The sequence below is a fragment of the Patiria miniata genome, unplaced genomic scaffold, assembly GCF_015706575.1.
Source record: "Patiria miniata isolate m_02_andy unplaced genomic scaffold, ASM1570657v1 HiC_scaffold_24, whole genome shotgun sequence".
NCBI classification, from domain to species: Eukaryota; Metazoa; Echinodermata; class Asteroidea; order Valvatida; family Asterinidae; genus Patiria; species Patiria miniata.
The window spans coordinates 18551292-18563583 of NW_024037063.1; the positions used below are offsets into that span (position 1 = coordinate 18551292).

Below are 12292 nucleotides of genomic sequence, written 5' to 3' on the forward strand. Positions count from 1 at the left end.
TACAAGAATCATTCAAATCACTCCTGCACTTTTCAAGTTAAGGAATGTTAAACACAACAACCGTTTTAAAGTTCTGTCCACAGATCACAAGAAGGCAAGTATTCTTTCAGTAAAACGAAAACAAATCACATAGGGATGTGTGTGAATTGTTTTCGTCATGCTGAAAGAACGCTCACCTTTTTTTTGCGATCTGTGGACAGAACTTTAAAATGGTGGTTGTGTTTATAATTCCGTAACTTGAAAAGTACAAGAGTGATTTGAATGATTCTTGTACTAAAAGAAAGCCTATGAATTGGGCTTTTATATCCTAGATTTTGAAAGTGCTACATGCAGAACTTCACTAAAACAATAGTCCCCACAATTGGGTTGGTTTTTTTTTTACTCACCCTGTAGTTACATGCGAAGCATTCAGTGTACATTGTATATTTACACTGAAGTTGTGTTTTGACTTGATGAGACGCTGGCTAAAAAGGGGGCGGGGCATCTCGGATAATTGAAAATGGGGAAATGACCATACGCTGTCATTATACTGTGTGAAAACAAAATCCCCAAATGACAAAACTAAATAATAAATCACATGATTATTTTGCAGTCCTCTCAAGATTTGTTTGATGTAAATCCATCTGTTTTTATTTAAATATATATTTTCAATATTAGGTTTTGCCCTTCACCGACATTTTAACACTGTATTCTCAGTGTGTTACCTCCCACGTGAAAGTTGTAAAACATCACTCGGGTGGGACTCGAACTAGCAAGCAGGAGGTCATGGGTTTGAGTCCCAGCAGAGTGATTTTTTTCCAACTTTCACTCGGGAGGTAGCACACTGAGTATACAGTGTTTATACGTCGGTAAAGGGCAAAACGTAACACTAATTTACATCACCCCAACGCAAAAAATATTTCATCTTATAAATATATATTTTCGGTTTTAAAGCTGGCTTGCAGTCCTAATTTTGGTGAGATTTTTTTTGTACATCTTCAACAAATTACAAGCTTTGATGAAGTACTACTTCTTTTAAATCAAAAAGCTGAAGTCAGAAAATCTAAACTGTACATTTTAATTGGTAAAGGCAAGCCAGAGTCATTTAAAATTTCTGATCAACATGTTACATGTATTGCTATAGCAATTACCCAAACTTTAATTAGGACAGTCCCAACTACAGTTGGGATGTCCTAACTATGACTCAAGCTAAATACTTGACTCGACTCGACTCGACTCGACCTTCTTGATCTGATGACTTGACTCGACTTGAGTCACTTCTTTAAAGGGGCACTAGGTCCTGAAATCCCCGAAAATTTCATAGTTTACTTATCCTATTTCAAACATCTGGTTGAAAGGAAACCAACTTAATGTCTTACCGTTCCCGAGAAAAGACGAAAAACAAACCCCGGTTGTTTACATCGGACATGACGGAGTACGAATACGTTTTTTTCCTGTCGTTCAGTAAATGTACGATATACACGTTGTGTGTGTTTTTTATAACCTACCTATACAGCACCCTGCTCGCGAACAGCGGTTACCAATCATCAATGCACAAAATGTGATTTCTTCGACGTCAAAAGGTGAACACTTTACGGATGAAATCACAACTAGCACCCAAACAGCTGGACTTTTTGGGGTCGCAAAAGTGGACCCCGAAAGTCGTTCTCGCACGCATAATACAGGAATAACACAAAAATGACCAGTTTTGAAAGGATAGTTGTATGGATGTTTATATCCTACTTTTAAATGTTCTTTCCGATAAACATTATTTTGTTCAAAGCGCGTTTTGTAGCCCAATTGGGCTGTTCCAGGACGCAGTGTCCTTTTAATTAAATGACTCGACTCAAGTCACTTCTTTAAAACGACTTGACTCGACTCGCGTCACAAAAATCAGTGACTCATCACAACTCTGCATTTTACATATGACGAGCATCTCACCTGGGCCCAAAGAACAGTTTCTCGGTATTATCATGCAAATTCTGGGCTAGTTCTTCAATGTTTTCCTCCCTCGCTGCGGCCATAACTTCTAGCACTTGTCTGAAAAGACACACGAGAATAAAAAAAATGAAACATATGACTGTCCATTTAAGTTAAATTTAATATAAGGTTTTGTCCTTCACCAAAATTACATGAACAATGTACAGGTTGTCCTTCAAAAAACCTAACAGTCGAATCGGGCATGTTTTCAGAAAAGTTGGAGTAGAATTAAAAAATAACAGCATTGCTGTTGAAACCCCTCAGCCAGAGTGAAGTTATCATCCGGAAACCATTAACCTTTAGCTCAACATGGTTACCTTGACCTTTGACCTTTGACCCCAGAACCAGTCCCAACATGCCTGTACCAATGGGAAACCCCCTACCAAAGTTAGACATCAAAATTTCATTTCTAACTCAAGTTATCATCCGGAAACCCCATTTACCTTTAACTCACCACAGTGACTTTGACCTTTTGTTCTCAACACCAATCCCAACTTGCCTGTACCCAAGGGCAACCCCCTACTGAAGTTAGACAGTAAAATGTGATTTCTAACTCAGTTATCATCCGGAAATCATTTACGTTTAATTCACCACCTTGACCTTTGACATTTTTAACCCAAAATCAATCCAAACTTGCTTCTCCCAAGGGCAACCCCCTACCAAAGTTAGACCTTGACCTTTGACCTTTTGACCCCAACACTAATCCCAACTTGCCTGTACCAAAGGGCAACCCCCTACCGAAGTTAGACAGCAAAATGTGATTTCTAACTCAAGTTATCATCCGGAAACCATTTACATTTAACTCACCATGGTGACCTTGACCTTTGACCTTTTGACCCCCAAACCAATCCCAACTTGCCTACTCCCAAGAGCAACCCCCTACCAAAGTTAGACAGCAAAATCTCATTTCTAACTCAAGTTATGCTCCGGAAACCATTTACTTCAACTCACCACGGTGACCTTGACCTTTGACCTTTTGACCTCAAACCCAATCCCAACTTGCCTACTCCTAAGGGCAACCCCTACCATAGTAACATCCCCAAACAACATTTCTAACTCAAGTTATCATCCGGAAACTAAGCTGCCCGGACGGACATACAGACCTCCAGCCGGGCCGGCCCGACGGACACCCTAGGCGATGACAATACCCCTCGAGCCTATCGGCTGAGGGGTAAAAATTGGGTCTAATGTATTGCCGAGTAGAATAATTGGTCTTTGAAATGCTTTTTATTTGGTTTAATTAGGATGTTTTGTTCAAAAGATACAGCAACCACAATACGGGACTTGAAAAACCACTTAGGCCAGTTGTTTATTTATCAAGTGTACAGACCGAATTTGAATAGGCTCGTGTTACTAGCAAAATATCAATTTAAAGAAAATATATTTTGCAGGGCAAACTCAAAAAATAACCAACAGTCATCTGTAACTTTTTGTGACAAAGATGAAAAATACTGTGCACATGGGGGAAAATTAAAAAATAAAATATTACCCTGGTCAAGACTTACATGATATGGCTTGGTTCGTTCCGGCTCTTCACACAAAAACCTTGCTCCCATTTCTCCTTCTTCTTAGTCTGAAACGATGTTTTGATGTATTTGAATCCTGCGTGACTTGGTCGTATCTCGCACCAAGGAGCATCTATTCAAATATACCAGAAGTATACTTACAACCCAAATTTATGCCAAATCATACAGTATAACAGATATTCATAAATACCCAAGACAGTTTACCCATTCCTATTGGTCGAGAGCCCGTCACGTGGCTGGTCTTTAAATGGTTGACAAAACACAGGCAGGCTGGTCTTAAACACTTTTCCAGTATTAAATGAAATTTGGACCCCTTTGAAATTCGGTCCCTTTTACCCTTTGCTGACCGTTCATAATCCTCAAGTAGGCACGCGCAATACTACCAATGAGTCCGTATTTCACAGTCCTAAATTCGCACTGCAGCGGCACAGCTGCGTTCTGCGCCACATCGCACAGTACACACAAGCCAATTTCCTTAGTTTACTCATTATCAGTGTCCAGACTCCAAACCGGTCTTAAACATTGTGTTTAAAACCTGCCAAGCACAAATGTATTCCCTTGTTTAAACATCAACGGCTATTTATACAAGATAATACATATGATTAATTTTTTCCCACTGTAACACTAACCTGTTTCAATAAGCAGTTTGTCACTTGGGACTGAACACATGGCTTCAATGTTAGCTGCAGTCTTCAGAGAACTGGGAGTTAAAATAGAAACAAGACAAGCAAGCCTTGTAAAGCTGGTCCCAGAGTGCACAAATTACAACTCCACTGATTCAGAATGGGCGACTAGAATCAGGGGTTCGAATCCAGCTGCTGACCATATGTTGTGTCCTTGGGCAAGCCACTTCACCCCCACTTCACTCCACCCAGCAGTATAAATGGGTACCGGCATTAGCTGAAAGTAACCTGCGATGGACTGGCATCCCATCCAGGGGGAATAGAGATATTCTCAGTCGTTTCATGCCACTGAAACCGGAGATAAACGCCGGCCTGGCGGGCCATATTGGCTCGGGACAAGACTTTACTTCACTTTTCAACATGTGAAGTTGGGATCAGAATTTTTCTGGGATGGATGATAATGTGATTGATGATGTGGCACAAATGACTCACCATCCATTGATTCCTATATGCAGACCTAAATCAAGATATGTGGAAGCGTCTTCCTTTGTACCGTCAAATGTATGCACCTGTGTTAAATAGAACAATGGACAATAATATTATCTTCTAACTCATCAGACCGAGTAAAAACATTAATTCTCGTTTGGGCTTTTTGAAGAAAGGACAGAGGAGGCCCTTTTTTATGTTTTTCACCCAAGACGGCGGATTTTTCAAGATGGCAGACAAATTCTTCCATTTTTTTTCTCTTTTGTTGATACTCTTGTATCTAAGGGTGCAGACCGGTAAATAGCCCGAAAATTGCCTACGCTGCCCATATGCTTCTAAACTTATCCCAGTTGTCCTATTTTTTTCCCCCCACAAATCTATTCTCGTACTCTGTCAGTTTTCAAATTCATAAATAAACTGCACCAACTCACCACGCCTCCGACGAACTTGTCTCGATTTCTTTTGAGAATTTCTGAAATGATAATAAAATCAAACAAGTTCAGAAATGTGAAAACCAGACTTCCAATGCAATTTAAGAAAAAACTAAAATGATGTCATGTATTAGCCCAAGAGAGTTGTTGGGATTCTCTGCTGTCCCCTCATTGTCCTTGGTCCTCATAATAACTATCATTCATCAGTGGTGTGGTCCCCACAGCTATGGAACAAGTGTGTACGTACTTTACGTACACCCCGAGGACAGACAGACTAAGGAAGAACAACAGATTCTTTGTTGACCTCAAGCGTTCATCTTTTGTTGAAAACGGTCCTTGATTGTGCGTATGTGTGCTATGGGAGAGTCTTATATTATAGGGACAAAGGGAAAGACAATGCCTTGTCCTCCAGAGTTATGTAAAGTACAACTGTGTGTTTGTACCCGTGTTTGTATTTTTGTACCTGTAAAGTCGCTGTGCGAATTCCTGCAATGTAGAAAAAGTGGCAATCTGGTCTGCTCAGAGAGATCAAGTTGCTTCTCAAAATACCTGAAAACAGGACGAAAAGAAAAATACCCTATGTAATAAAGTTTGGAGTATGATGTTGTTCAGATCTTGAATTTCGTGACTGACAACTTTTTCTGGTCCCAGAGGGCAAACCTACAGTCCGTTTTGTACCTATTTGGCTGATTGACTGACTGTCACTTGTGAGCTGGGCAGTGCTATTGTATAGGATTACCCCGTAACGTCAATGAATGGGCTAAATCCGGCCATTGTGTAGACCAGATGCATGAACAGACTTCCAGTCATTCTGAAACACTCGAATAAAACACTGTGCACTCTGGGACCAGCTTTACTAGACTTGCCCAGTCTTTTTTAGATACTTACTTCAGCTGTGGCTCCTTCGGGCAAAAGTGAAGTCTGTCATAATCTGAAACAAAAAAGTTGAATAATTAAACAAATCACATTAACAGATTGTTTTATCTGCTATTAACATTATCTTGGTGCATCCTATTAAAAAGTAGATTATATCGTTTGACATTTGGGCATTTTGTTTGTTTGAAGCAACAAAAGTGCTCAAAATCTAAACAAGGGTGCTTAACAACTAACCTGATGAATAGCTCAGTGAATGCTGTATATTCCGAGAAAACAATATTGTAGGATCTTGATTTCAATTCACAAGTTGCCGAGTCATGTTTTGAATTGCGCCCCGAATCAGCTTCCGGGACACGTTCTCATTCAGCCGATTGCAGTTACGCGATGTCATGCACTGCACCAACGAATTATAGCACAGAACCACACGCGTGAGTGCGTCGTGTCAATGCTTGTGCGCACCCATTCACGGCTTTGCAAAATTAAACGCGAACTAGAATGGAAATTTCCAAAAATGCATCTTTAGACACATCTTTGGAAAAGGCGTTCTTTTATTGTCTTCTTCAAAATGACAGTAGGCAAGAAAGAATAATTTCACAGGGAGTTCAGTGCCATTACTATCTTCAAACCAAGTATGCTTTTCAACAATAATTTTGTCAGTTTCTCTTTGGACAGCTGCAAATGATTTACTCTACCTTTAATTTACAAAGGTACACAGTAGAATTGTTACACCCAAGCTATAGCGTCGTCCCAACTACAGTTTGGACAATCCCAATTATACTTGGGATCCTGTCTATACTTTGGAATGTCCTAACTATAGTTGGGACCATCCCAACTATAGTTGGGTCTATACCTTTAGTTGGGCATAACATAATTACTTACCTAGTCCACACTCTCCAATGGCTATAACTTTCTCTTTGTTGGCCTGAGCGAGATTCAGCAACGCTGTTGAATATTCATCAGGACCCCCTGCAGCTTCATCAAACTCCTTACATCGTGTTGGATGACAGCCAACTGTGCTGTATAGTGCATCTAGTAAAAGGTCAAGCGCGAACTCAATGTAAGCTTGGAAAGTATTATATACAATAATACAATTTTTGGAAGGATGCTGCTTATGCACATACAATAATATTGAAATACTATACAAATATACACATAATATACAAATACAATATTTTCAATTTTGGGAGGGATGCTAGTGACTATCAACAGATTTTACCTTGATCTAGGTAATCAAAATATTTTGTAAATCATTCTTTTTGTCCATACATGCACAAATAAAAGGATATTGAGTCCATTCGATTCTACTTAAAGATGCGAACCCCATGCTCTTCAAAAAATGGATTTTTTTCCTCCTAACAAATTTTTGAATTTGTATGATTTGTTTTAACGAAAAATATACTTTTCTGATTTTGGGTGTTTGCAACCCTCCGAAAAAGGCTTTCATTTTGTGCACAAATGAACCCGCCCTGCGAGAGCCACATTATTGTGTGGCAGCCAATAATTCAAATTTTGTGAAGAAATAATTCAGTAACTAAACGCCGGTGGATTTTTTCGTTGGACGTCGCATTCACAATTGAATAAGTTTTATATTGCAAGGAAAACAGCGATTGATATATTTTTCAAGATGACACTCAAAAATAGCACAGAGAACATTTCTTTAAATTCTGTTCATTACATTTTGCTTGTCCCTATTAAACAAAGTACCGTTTGTCTTTGAGAGCTCCAATGCTGATCGACTGTCTTCAAGGTTGTTACCAGTGATAAACATCTAGAAAAAGATAGCAAAATAAATACAGAGACTAGCAAAGAGAGAAATGATGCATGGGGTGATGGTGAACACTTTTTTATAAGTGATATTGTTTTTATCTTTAAAGTTGAACAAAGACATTGACTGGAGCGGGGCTTGAACCTACGACCTCCGGATTGCCGTTCCGGTGCTCTACCAACTGAGCTATCGAGCCCTATGTTGGCGGTTCCCAATTCTATCAATGTCTTTGTTCAAGGGACACTAGTCAGAAGCCGTAATCTGTATATGCCATGTAGCCAGGGATCACGCCCAAAGTCACAATGCTAGCAACATTAGCAATGTTGCAAACCTGGGAAATATCAAACGGGGATCACTCAGAGAGGATATGGCTTTTGATGACAAATTTTTACGTTTGACTTACTTTTTTCACTCCTTGATCAAACGCTCTCTGCAATACATCAAGAAAGTCATCTGCAAGAAAAATTGGAAAAGTGAGCATTGTGAAAGTTGTTTGATTTGCACTTGTTTTCTTTGAAACATTATCACATAAACATTGAAATAAATGTAAACAATTGTGATTTCTCACCTTTATGTTTCTGTGATCCATGGTAGACGCCACGAAACATAGAATCTGTGTTTGCAGATAACATAGCATAAGTGAATAATTTCAAATATTGTAAAAGAAATTCATGTTTGAAAAAGAAAACATTTCAGAATATGGCCCTATAGTTCTTTATATGTAATTTTTATTTTAACAAATTAGGCCTATACGACAACATAAAAGTAAATATCATTTTATACATGACATTGTTTACTTCAAAAACATTTTTCTTTTTCTTTGAGGAATATTTTCAAAGGCAAATTAGCATTTGTTCAAGTAATTTGATTTTGCTTGTTATTCACTTGTTATTTGTGGTCATTGGTGGCCTGAACACCTGAAACCCTTTAATGAAAATAGGCTTACCAGTTAAGTTAACTCCAATGTCTGCAAAAAAAAAAAAAAAAAAAAAAAAAAAAAACAAAGGAAAAAGTCATAAAGTGATCTTCAACTCTTTGTCTGTGAAAATGGTGCATAAACAATAACAAAGCAAACAACAGGTTATCTTACCCACTTTCACAAAATGCAATTGAAATATCGTGGCCTACTTTTCCATATCCAGAGAAAATTTTATTTGTAGTGGGTATACAGCAGCCGTAACGCAATATAAAGCTACTGTTACGGCATCTGGGCATTGCAAAAACACCATTGCCAATCAAAACTAGTGAATCAATAAAACATTAACTGCCCTTCTATTGGTTCCAACCAGAGCGCTTTTTAACTCGATTGGTTAAATGTTTGGCTACCATGCCGAAGAGGGATCAAAACTGGGCTGTGCCAACTTTTTTTTTTTTTTTTTTTTTGTTCTTTAAAAAAAAATGTTTTACTTAAGTGGAGGGGGGGGGGGCTATGATTTCAAATCTTCTTTGTATTGAAGTGGTTTGTGGATTTGGATGATTTTTTAAGGAAAATAAAGTCCAAGACCCATTCGGTTGATAGTCTGGTTCAAAGAACGGAAAAATTCTGCCAACCGGACACCACTTTTTTCAATTAATTTTCTAGCGCCAAAAGTTACCTCTTTTTTAGTCCGAGTAACTTGGACCCAACTTATCGCCTTTTTAAAAATTTGGACATGGTCTGGCGATAGTAGGGTCCAAGCCCATTCCTCGACCTAGACAACACAGTCACTGACAGTCCCAAAAACCAACATTTTCCAACAAAAAACATCAGATTTCACCTTCAAAACGGCCTCCAAATTACTAGATATGTCACCTGAGGTACAAGTAGACATAGATGATTAAGATGGTTGTACTTAAGTTTACTTACGATCCGGAAAAAAAGTGAAATTTTCCGTTCAATTCTGGAGACCCCCTCTGCCTAGGTTGTCGTTGTTGTGCTCACGTTCAAAACTGCATGATAATGGCGTCTGACCTCGACCTCATGCAAATGTGGTGCGGTGCGCTTGCGCATAATGCACTGCATGCACACACGGCAGATTCCCCTGCGCCGCGCCGACGACTGTTTCCTGATGTAGAGCGCTGTGTAAGTTCGCGGTACGCCTGGGAGTCGCGCTGGCTAGCCAGGCGTACCGCGAACTTACACAGCGCTCTACATCAGGAAACAGTCGTCGGCGCGGTGCAGGGGAATCTGCCGTGTATGCTGCATTATGTGCATTATGCGCAAGCGCGCCGCACCACATTTGCATGAGGTCGAGGTCAGACGCCATTATCATGCAGTTTTGAACGTGAGCACAACAACGACAACCTAGGCAGAGGGGGTCTCCAGAATTGAACGGAAAATTTCACTTTTTTTCCGGATCGTAAGTAAACTTAAGTACAACCATCTTAATCATCTATGTCTACTTGTACCTCAGGTGACATATCTAGTAATTTGGAGGCCGTTTTGAAGGTGAAATCTGATGTTTTTTGTTGGAAAATGTTGGTTTTTGGGACTGTCAGTGACTGTGTTGTCTAGGTCGAGGAATGGGCTTGGACCCTACTATCGCCAGACCATGTCCAAATTTTTAAAAAGGCGATAAGTTGGGTCCAAGTTACTCGGACTACCTCTTTTTATGGTTATTCCCTCCACTTTCCCTCCTCTACTCTCACCCCCTCCTTTCCTTAATTTCTATTTATCAATCAGTCTCTCACTTCATCGAGATTCAAACTTCGGACGCTTGCTTGATACACGAGTCTCTTAACCGCTAGGCCGCGCACGATCGCTGTTGCAATGATCAATCTTTGGACGTATTTGAAGTATCCATTGAAATAAACTAAATATTCATGAGAAAATAAATATTCATAATGCCGTATTGCACTATCATTGGCCGGCTCATGCGACGTCTCATGCGACGTCATGGTTATCGATGTCATGCGTATAACGTACCGCTATTCCAGACACTTCAATCAGTTTTGACCGGCTGCTTCAACTCAGATCTGCACTACATGTGCATGCAAAATGTGCTCCAAAAACACATTTTTACCAATTTTTTTTCGCATGTCCACTCTTTCCTGGATTCCTCTTGGTTGAAATCACAAGGTAAGGTGAAAATTTGGATGTTTGGCGGCAGGTAAGTGGTGTCCGGTTGGCAGAATTTTTCCCAAAGAACCAAGGATCCTCACATTAAATGAGTCAGGTCAGGGAACCAGACAGTCTACTGCCGTAACAATAGTCAATAGCCTGCCTGCATGCGTAATCATGGTATTGCAATGGTAATGAAGTTAATTTTATGATTTAAAAGAACATTCATTATTTCCTACAATACTGGCTATTATTCATGGAAATTTAAGCCAACCTTTGAGGAAGAAACGCCACGAAATAATATGTTAATCGAACTCTGCATTTGGTCTTAACTGTCATATGAAATCGCGTTTTTTTCTTACCAATTAACCCAATCTGCTTCAGCTTCATGGAGGCTGCCATCTTGCTTTTGAAGAATAAGACTGGTAACCGTCGCTACAATGTGTATTTTGCATAAACAGACGTCAAGTAATATGACTAAAAAATAAACTTGCCGCGGTACAGTGACAGCGCCCTCTTTATCTTTTCGGCTGTCAAATATAGCGGCGTCTTCTTTTTGGAACTTTTAGTCTCCAAATAATAAGTTGAGCATATTCATGCAAATATTGGCCACGTTTCAAAAGTTGTAGGCGTGAGCCCATTTGGCCGGGTGTATTCGGTCCGGGGATGGTGGAGTCGGGGGGTGGGGGTTGAGGAAGGGGGCCGGGGGAGGTTGACTCCGAGTATTTTTTTTTCTGAAATAGTGGCTCTACTTTTTCTCTAGTTCGGAAAGTTGTTCAAACCTAGCGTGGAGGTTATTTCTACTAACTTGTACCGGTTGTGAAGTGTCAGCGCTTTCATTCCCTTAAATTAAATAAATTATAAACAAATAAAGACTAAATAAATAAGTTGACAAAATGTCTTCGTGGCAGGGGTGAGGGGTGAGGGGGGGGGGGGTGAGGGGGGAGGGGGTGAGTGGTAAGTTCTCGTCTTACCCCCCCCCTCCCTTCCGCTGGATACACTTTGGTGTGGACCTAATACCATATGTGACATTGTTTACAAATAAAATGTTGTGGTCACGTGATGCCAACTTTCAGCGAACAGCTCTCTTCTGCACTGCGTATATTTCTTGAAATATAAATAGTTTTAAATGGACCGATCCAGTAAGCTCCGCCCAGTGCGCACATGGGCAAATTAACACGTGCTCCTCTCCAATGCCACGCTGCATTTTCCTTCCGCGCGCATCATACGCGCGTGAACGCATGTCGGACTTTAGTGCACGCACGTCGGACATAAATCACGACTGTGATTGGTCAGAACACCATGGGGCGGTGCTTACTGGATCGGTCCATTGTTGACATGTACTGTTCTAATATCGGCCAAATTACATGCAAAAGATGCTCAAATGTTTTGGTTGCCCTGCAGTCACCTGTCGGCATGACGTGCACAGGGCACAAAACGGAAGTGGTGACGAACAATTATTCATCAAACTATACATTTTTTCCCCTTCAAATTCTTGTGTCATCTTGTCAAGTAAATAAAAGTCGTAATACTTTCCAAATCACATAATGAGTAAATATTTCAGTAACAATTAAGGGATTTTGTTA

General features: G+C 40.0%; 1 protein-coding gene across 1 annotated transcript; it reads right to left on the bottom strand.

Moving 5' to 3' along the window:
• Positions 1–1916: 1916 nt before the first annotated feature.
• On the bottom strand, positions 1917–8633 carry LOC119732630 (putative deoxyribonuclease TATDN1). The gene is made up of 12 exons (XM_038206248.1): positions 8613–8633; positions 8235–8279; positions 8070–8119; positions 7606–7669; positions 6781–6930; positions 5914–5956; positions 5489–5574; positions 5026–5066; positions 4601–4677; positions 4115–4185; positions 3465–3597; positions 1917–2019 (listed from the first exon to the last, which is right to left on the bottom strand). The coding sequence occupies exons 2-12, from the start codon at positions 8272–8274 to the stop codon at positions 1917–1919; spliced, it is 858 nt and encodes a 285-aa protein (XP_038062176.1). The 5' UTR covers positions 8275–8279; positions 8613–8633.
• Positions 8634–12292: the final 3659 nt, after the last annotated feature.